We start from the raw sequence: 9,115 nt of genomic DNA, 5'->3' as shown, positions 1-9,115 counted from the left end.
GGAGCAGGAGAAGAGGCTGGAGGAGACGAGGAAGGAGAAGAGGGAGCAGGAGAAGAAGAGGGAGCAGGAGAAGAGAGAGCAGGAGAAGAAGAGGGAGCAGGAGAAGAAGAGGGAGCAGGAGAAGAGGCATGAGGAGGAGGAGGAGGAGCGGAGGAGGCTGTGCTGGGCGCCCTGCGGCTTAGAGGTGCAGACTGTCCTGTCTCAGTCGCTGCTGATCCGGGAGTATGCCCAGGACCCGAACAGTGGGGTCACCCTGGACCCGCCCATGTTTTACATGCAGCTCTAGAGAAACCGGGGGTACATCGGACCCCTCGAGAGGCTTGATACCGCGTGAAATACACCGATCTGAAACGGACAGACTGACCCCGGTCACAACCCAAGCCGAGTCGACGGGGAAGCGCTTTGTACACATGTTGTAGCGAAATGACCACAGAGGCGCCGTCATTACGACCATCGTCGACTTCATTGCCATTTTAATGTGTTTACGTTAAAACAGCGTACACCATGCTGCGAATTACAAAAGAAGCAGAGCGTGACAGATGAAGACGGCACAGAGTACCACGACAATCACTGCAGAGCTATTGGAAACACAGAATCCTGCGTCATTATCAAAAGGATCGGTGCTGGTTGGGGCGGGCGGGGGGGGGGGGGGCGGGGGCGAGGGATTCTGCGAGTGCAAGGGAGTGAGGGGAGGGGTCTCAGGCGATGGGCTGGGTCTCTCGGATCAGCCAATCCAGGGCCTCCTTCCTGCCCTGTCTTCGGAGCTCCGCCCCCACTGTCTCCATACACTGCCTGTGGTAGTCGTTCACCCAGTCCCGCTGCAGAAGAAGGAAGGGCGGGGGGGGAAGCCGGGAACGTAAGACACCTCAGACCCTCTTTACGTTAAAGGTGACATATTGCGCCACCGGGTGTGAGTGTGATTAGCCGTAACAAGCCGTTTTGAAAATCTGCCTGGCTCTTCTGACATCACAAGTGGGCGTGTCCACCTAGATGTATGACGGAGAGATGAGCAACGTTTGCTACAGTCCACTGGATAAGGCTGGTAGACTGATGTGTCCAGCACAAATCTAGGTGGACACGCCCACTTGTCAGAAGAGGCAGATTTTCAAAAAAAGGCTTGTAATGGCTAATCACACTCCCACCTGGTGGTATAATATGTCACCTTTGAACATTCACTTATTGTCATTCATTCAAGCCAATCAGAAAGAGCCGTCCGTAACACAGGTGAAATTCCGCTAAAATTGAATATGCTCCCCGGCCGAAGCTGAACAGCCCGTGATGCTGTGTGAACGCTGATACGATGGTTGGAAACAAATCTGTAAAATTGAACTGTTTTTAAGCTTGCTCGATTCGTGTTGCATTGTTTATTCCTCCCATGTGCAGTCTGTGTATCTTTCATCAGTATAGCTTTAGCCGTCATAGCCCTGTGTGGCTGGTCGATGTGGTGTGTGAACAGACAGTGGGGGGGTTGGCTTAGGGGAAGTCGTTTTGTGTGATATCCACTAGCAGTATTATTGATGTTTCAGCCCTCTCTGCCAAGTCTATATTGGACATCTTATAGAATAAAAGCCATTGGGCAGCTGTGGGGGCAACACTTTACCTCTTTCTGAGTCAGCATGTCTGTGTTCATCATCTTCACTTGCATGGGCACCAGGGTGAGAGGTTCAAAGGTCAGGCTGCCCCTGTTCATGTAGTTGTACTGGAGACACACATTGACAAGAAAAAAGACTTGAGCCTGCTCCTTTTTTCCCCCCATTGAGCCTAACTATAGGATTATAGTTATTGATGAAGGTATTCTAAACTTATGAAATGGCAGAAGGAAAGAAAAGCATACAATTGCTACATTCAAATATTCAACTTTTCATATATTGAAGCAATTAAACACAAGCAAGAGGTCGGTGGAGGACACATCAGATAAGTTATAATATATAATAAAAATATGTTAAAAATAGAATGTGCCACACATTATATCCCAGATACAAAGGCTTATATTCCCTTCTGGGTGAGAGGTTTTACCTTGGGTTTGGATGGCACGACCAGCACCACATTTTCAATTCTGATGCCGAAAGATCCATCTTCATAGTAGCCAGGTTCTGGTGATGAAAAGGATAAGTGGGTGCAGAATGTGAGTAGGGGATGATGTCAAACATAATCACACCAAAACAAGTTCAGTTGGCTAGCCTGGACAGCAGAACTTCACCGGGCCTGAATCCTATTCCTCTGACTAAACCAACAAAGGGGTAAAAACTGTCAACCGTATTAAGTACTTGTGCCAAAGAAGTGCCAACTAGTTTGAGCGTGTAGTAACGAGGCCAAGGATTTAAAATCCTCCTAGCTATCAGAAGACGACATCAGATTAGCATTGCTATATAATATGACAACATAGTGCACCAACATTAGCAGTACTATCTTATCGGTTAACAGCTGCTTTCAACCCGTAGCGACAACGATTTCTGATGCGTGTCATTAAGGAGCAGGTCAGCTGGTTTAAACATCTTGCTCAAGGATGAGTTAGGGCTTGGCTGGGAATCAAAGAATTTCCATTGTTCTGTGTCTTCCTTTAGATTGCATTAATCTGGTTGGTTAAGCGATGACAACTGGTTTCAATTGATATTCGGTGGAACCGCATTCTCTACTAGTTCCTCAATATCGGACACTCCTTCGCCCAAGTTCTGTTATTCTAAACATTTTTCGTAAAGGCGTTGGAACGGTCTCGATGCCAGACCGATGAACTGAGCTGAAGAGCCAACGGATGCGTCACGAGGCCAAACCCCTATCCGGTGCTCACCACTGTCCCTCTTCCCTGTCCCTAATCATACCATCCTAGTGGCTTAAAGAACCATTAACGAACCATTAAAAAAACAATAAAGATCCAACAAAGAACCAATAAAGAACTATTAAAGATCCAACATAGAACCATTAAAAGAACCAACAAAGAACCAAAAAAGAACCATTAAAGAACCATTAAAGAACAATTAAGGAACCATCAAAGGACCAATAAAGAACCACAAAAGATCCAACAAAGAACCATTAAAAGAACCAACAAACAACCAACAAACAACCAACAAAGAACCAGTAAAGAACTTTGACGGGCCTGAATCCTATTCCTCTGATTATACCAGCAAAGTGGTATAAACCGTCAACCGTATTAAGTACTTGTGTCAAAGAAGTGCCAACTAGTTTGTAGCGTGTAGTAACGAGGCCAAGAATTTTAAATCCTCTTAGCTATCAGAAGACGACATCAGATTAGCATTGCTATATAATATGACAACATAGTGCACCAACATTAGCAGTACTATCTTATCGTTTAACAGCTGCTTTCAACCCGTAGCGACAACGATTTCTGATGCGTGTCATTAAGGAGCAGGTCAGCTGGTTTAAACATCTTGCTCAAGGATGAGTTAGGGCTTGGCTGTGAATCAAAGAATTTCCATTGTTCTGGTCTTCCTTTAGATTGCATTCATCTGGTTGGTTAAGCGATGACAACTGGTTTCAATTGATATTCGGTGGAACCGCATTCTCTACTAGTTCCTCATTATCGGACACTCCTTCGCCCAAGTTCTGTTTTTCTAAACATTTTTCGTAAAGGCGTTGGAACGGTCTCGATGCCAAACCGATTGGAAACTGAACTCAAGAGCCAACGGATGCGTCACGAGGCCAAACACCTATCCGGTGCTCAATGCTCACCACTGTCCCTCTTCCCCGTCCCTAATCATACCATCCTAGTGGCTTAAAGAACCATTAAAGAACCAATAAAGAACCAATAAAGAACCATTAAAAGAACCAACAAAGAACTATTAAAGAACCATTAAACAACCAATAAAGATCCAATAAAGAACCATTAAAAGAACCAACAAAGAACCATTAAACAACCATTAAACAACCATTAAACAACCAATAAAGATCCAACATAGAACCATTAAAAGAACCAACAAAGAACAACTGAAGAACCAATAAAGAACCACCAAAGGTCCAAAGAACTATTAAAGAACCATTAAAGAACAATTAACGAACCATTAAAGAACCAATAAAGAACCACTAAAGAACCATTAAAAGAACCAACAAAGGACCAACAAAGAACTAAAAGAGAACCATTGAAGAACCAATAAACAACCAATAAACAACCAACAAACAACCAACAAACAGCCAATAGATATAAGCAGGCTCCCAGCCACACCGTCGCTGACGATCATGCCGGCCTCCAGGGGCTCGTCGGCGAAGGTCTTGTAGCTGATGCCGCAGGGCCCCTCGTGGACGTTGAGGAAGCAGCCCACGCCGTGCCCCGTCCCGTGCAGGTAGTCCAGCCCCGCCTCCCACAGCGCCGCACGGGCAAACGAGTCCAGCAGGTGGCCTGGGAGGGGGAGAGGGCAGAGGTCATGGAGGACAGCAGAGGTCATGGAGGAGGGCAGAGGTCATGGAGGAGAGCAGAGGTCATGGAGGGAGGAGGACAGGGGTCATGGAGGAGAGCAGAGGTCATGGAGGGGCAGAGGTCATGGAGGACAGCAGCGGTCATGGAGGAGGTCAGAGGTCATGGAGGACAGCAGAGGTCATGGAGGAGAGCAGAGGTCATGGAGGAGAGCAGAGGTCATGGAGGGAGGAGGACAGGGGTCATGGAGGAGAGAAGAGGTCATGGAGGAGGGCAGAGGTCATGGAGGACAGCAGAGGTCATGGAGGAGGGCAGAGGTCATGGAGGACAGCAGAGGTCATGGAGGAGAGCAGAGGTCATGGAGGAGAGCAGAGGTCATGGAGGAGAGCAGAGGTCATGGAGGAGAGCAGAGGTCATGGAGGAGGGCAGAGGTCATGGAGGAGGGCAGAGGTCATGGAGGGACAGGGTGGAGAGTTCATGGAGGAGGGCAGAGGTCATGGAGGGACAGGGTGGAGAGGTCATGGATTTCACGCGGTCCATTATTATTTTCTCATACAGTTCATGGCTTTTTCATCACAGAAATATCTTTTTTATATGATAGAAAATAATGTCGATATGAAAGTATGATGGAGTATGACGTGCAAGGCTAGAAAAAAAGTTACAAATAAATTGTAGAAATGAATACGACAAAATATATATATCAAAATACGGCGCGAGGTAAAATATTAAATATAAAGCGTGATACTGACATGTTTTTCATCGACGCTACCTCAACCGCAATGTAACCCTTCTAACAAAGATACTGGATATTGCATGCAGCATGTTTCAGTTTGAGACAGTGACAGCCCATCACAGCTCTGACACGCAGATGTTACCTTTGGTTCCGTTGGGGAAGATCGCGGCGCTGACAGCGATGTGTCCCTTCAGTACGTAGGTGAAGCACTCCTAGTGAGAGCAGCAGGTAAAGCGAGCTGGTTTACATCGCTACGGTGACAGCTGCAGTCATAATATTTACATATCGCTGAAGAATGAGGAATTGTTATCCTTTTCTCCCACTCGAAACGAAAGGGAAAATATGTTGTTGCACAAGAGCCAGAGCGAGTGTTAAATAAAAACCTTTTCGTAGGCAGAAGGGGTTCCAAAGTGCACGGTACGAGTGACGTCTGTGGTTCCATCCCTGGGCAAAGCAAATAGCAAATAGGGAAAGATAAATAAATACAGTACGTGTTCACACATTGGTAAAACTGTTCCATCAAATGAATAAAAAAGAAGTGCACTTTTTCATTACAATCACACATGTAATATCATATTATACTTAACATTTTATAAATATATTGTAGAAATATTACTTTAAAGAAACTGGAATTCTTTTTGGTTTTACGGATGCATTATTTATTTGGTTGTTCGACTTTAGGCCCTGCTCTGTAAAAGTCACGTGATGTTACTGAACTTACTTGTACTGCGCCCCGGAGTCGAGCAGGTAGACCTCGTTTAGCGAGAGAGTTCTGTTGGTTTCCGGCAGGGGTCTACAGAGACAGAGACCAGAGGTTTCTTTGGCTGTATATGTTTTGTGTACCGATTATATAAATCAAACCCGTTTCATTGTTTTATGGAAACCATACCTGTAATGTATGATGGCTCCATTGGGACCCACACTGGATATTGAGGGGAAACTCAGGCCGACGAAATCTTTTTGTTGGCTGAAATAGAAACACAATAAATATAAAAAATATAATAGCCAAGATCACCAATCTGAATTGACTGTAAGAAATAAACATGTTCCTGCAACATATGAACAGTACACTTCCTTGTTTATAAACATTGTTTGATTTTTAAATATTGTATATTCTCTCTCTCTCTCTCTCTCTCTCTCTCTCTCTCTCTCTCTCTCTCTCTCTCTCTCTCTCTCTCTCTCTCTCTCTCTCTCTCTCTCTCTCTCTCTCTCTCTCTCTCTCTCTCTCTCTCTCTCTCTCTCTCTCTCTCTCTCTCTATATATATACACACACCTATCATCATACCAAACGACTGTATAAGTGCCTTTAACTCATCACCCAGTAGTGCCCCCTGTAGGGGGCACTACAACTCAATTCTCGCTCACAATCCTGTGTGACAGAAAAATCACTTTTTGTTATTATATTTGCCATGACTTGCCTGCGAAAGTCTTCAGCCTTATCTGCGGAGGAGATTTCCGTCACGGTGCCCTTTGGAATCTAGAAACAGATCAACCGCAGGGGGTAACGTTAGGACGCGGCCGGCTCACACGCCACTCGCATTATGGTGTGACAAATGGCTGAAGGAAAATATCAAAAAGGTAAACACCTCTTTTTCCAGCCAGGCAAAGAGCTCACAAAGGGCGACAGCATCCTTGATCTAAGAGCCGGTGTCAATGAAAAACAATGATTCACTTGTTGTTAGATGTAGAGGGGAAAAAAACAGAGCCTGTCAGTTGAGGAAATGGAGGATCATTATCGCAGTGACCCGATAAAGGCTCGTTCAAATGGGTGTTGTAAAAGGGGGGGGGGACTTACGTGGGCTGTTTTCATTCCCTGGATCTCGGTGGCGTTCTTGACGGCCTTGGCCAGGCAGAGTGGGGTGTAAGAGATCTGGGATCTGTGGGTCTGGGGAGACAAAGGTAGGGGGAACCCAAGAGGGCAGAGGGTCAGCTGTTAGTTTCACAGGACACCAGCTGAGTCCATAGGTCAAGGGGCACCTCACAGGGGTTTGGCTTTGGCTTATGGCGTCTTTTATCTGTAGATAGGCAATGACTTCATTCTTCCCGGTTCTTATTAAATATGATTGTTGCAAGCAGTTCTATCAAATGTTCAATCTAACTGTAGATAATAAGACTACTGATAATAAAATAAAAAATAAGTAGGACAAAAAGGTTGAAGAAAATGCCTCATGGGGGTTGTGATGCGGTGTGCAGTGATGTCGTGCGCGTGAGGGTTGTGTTTTTGTATATTTATGTTGTGTTCCATCCAGGGAATGCATTATTAGACGGACGGACTGGGTAGCAGGAGGCTGGGTGCCGTGGTAACCAAATGGCACAAAGTGAAGCCTTAACTCTTAACATCCGCAAGCTCTCCAGGAAAGATCAAGAAGCAGCCCCCTAGACTGTCCCCGACCCCCCCACGGTAAATGTAAATGTAAAGGGACTGCATTTATATAGCGGTTTTCCAACCTATTGGCCACTCAAAGCGCTTTACAATATTGCCTCTACTTCACCATTCACGCACACATTCACACAGCGACGGGCGAAGTCAGCCATGCAGGGCGACAGCCAGCTCGTCGGGAGCAGTTAGGGGGAGGGCCCTCGCTCAGGGCCAACCCGACACCCACCTTGGGGATGACCTGTGTGAGGGCGCAGCCCGCCTTGTCACAGATCCACACTTTGTCCTTGGGGCCCAGCGCGGCGCACACGGCCTGGAGCTCCGTGTGGACCGCCTCGTAGGGGGACGCCTGGATGCTGAGCTCGGGCCTGCTGGGGGCGTCCAGCTGCAGGTGCTGCCTGACAGCCGGGTCCTCCAGACGCTTCAGGTCCACAAACAGCCTGCAGGAGAGGGCATGGTGGGGGGGGGCGAGGCTTGGATGAGTGGAGTGCCTTCTCATTATTATTATTTTTGAATGGATTTTATTAAAAATATATTGATTTATTTAGTATAGGCCTATAGGGGGTTGCTTTCTTGGGGCTTGTTTACATCATATGTCATTGCTGATTGGCAGATGATTTTATGTGACACACACACACACACACACACACACACACACACACACACACACACACACACACACACACACACACACACACACACACACACACACACACACACACACACACACACACACACACACACACACACGTTTCAGACGTTATTATAGAACGCATGTACCTGATGGTTTTCATGCCCACGACGGAGTAGGCAAAGAACACCGGGTTGTATTCGATGTCTGACCCACGCAGGTTGAACAGCCCTGCAGAGAACGATGCAAAACGACAGAAACGGGTAACATGATACATTACATACACATTTAAAAAAAATAAAATAAACACATCTCCATCTCTAATCACAGACGCTGAATTATTCTGTTTTTTTGTCGCATTTTCTTTTTTTATCGTGTGTGCGTTCAAAGGAAAGCATCCGTTTCCATCTGTGACATTGACCTCGGCTAGGCTCTAGATTTGTAAGATACATTTGCTGCATCTTATCTGTACTCGTGTCATGCAGTGACTGCAGGTCACTCTGGACGACAGCATCCACTAAACAGCCCTTGACCTAAATGTCCTCCCACGACGACGCAGGCTCTGGGGTCGTTTTAACCTTCGTGCCTCAGAAAACGGTCAAAATTAATAAAAATAGACCTTTGGTTCTATTTTTATTCATCCTTGGCTCTTACTTGAAAACCTTGTGCTCATCCACCGTGGATACCCAAACTAACCCAACCCCCCTCCCCCCGCCCTAAACACTTGGAACCAATTGGAAACCTCTGGTCTCAATGTGAGGGCAATCAAAGTCTTAAAAAAAGAGAAGAGAAAAAAAAGATTCAAATTAGGGCCGAAATACTCGAGTCAACCAATCAGGCTGGAGAGCCCTTGGACCAGGGTGAACACCCTCGGTGCCCGGGTGACACCCGTGTATCGTGATCGGGAATCGTGACAGGAATTAGGTAACCGTGGAGATGACCAGGGCACGGCAGCGGCTTTGTGATGGTCGTGAATGTAGACACGCTAGTAGACTCTAGCTAACCTGG

At 46.4% G+C, this 9,115-nt stretch overlaps 1 protein-coding gene across 1 annotated transcript; it reads right to left on the bottom strand.

Moving 5' to 3' along the window:
• Positions 1–447: 447 nt before the first annotated feature.
• xpnpep1 (X-prolyl aminopeptidase (aminopeptidase P) 1, soluble) lies at positions 448–8,732 on the bottom strand. The gene is made up of 13 exons (XM_056586800.1): positions 8,257–8,732; positions 7,706–7,916; positions 6,895–6,984; positions 6,686–6,736; positions 6,518–6,576; positions 5,989–6,066; positions 5,821–5,892; positions 5,483–5,543; positions 5,242–5,311; positions 4,178–4,351; positions 2,017–2,093; positions 1,601–1,699; positions 448–818 (listed from the first exon to the last, which is right to left on the bottom strand). The coding sequence occupies exons 1-13, from the start codon at positions 8,382–8,384 to the stop codon at positions 699–701; spliced, it is 1,290 nt and encodes a 429-aa protein (XP_056442775.1). The 5' UTR covers positions 8,385–8,732; the 3' UTR covers positions 448–698.
• Between the last annotated feature and the right edge of the window lie 383 nt (positions 8,733–9,115).

This window comes from Gadus chalcogrammus, chromosome 3, assembly GCF_026213295.1.
Source record: "Gadus chalcogrammus isolate NIFS_2021 chromosome 3, NIFS_Gcha_1.0, whole genome shotgun sequence".
In the NCBI taxonomy this organism is placed as follows: domain Eukaryota; kingdom Metazoa; phylum Chordata; class Actinopteri; order Gadiformes; family Gadidae; genus Gadus; species Gadus chalcogrammus.
The sequence above is the reverse complement of the archived record's forward strand: the minus strand, read 5'-3'. Positions and strand labels throughout refer to the sequence as shown.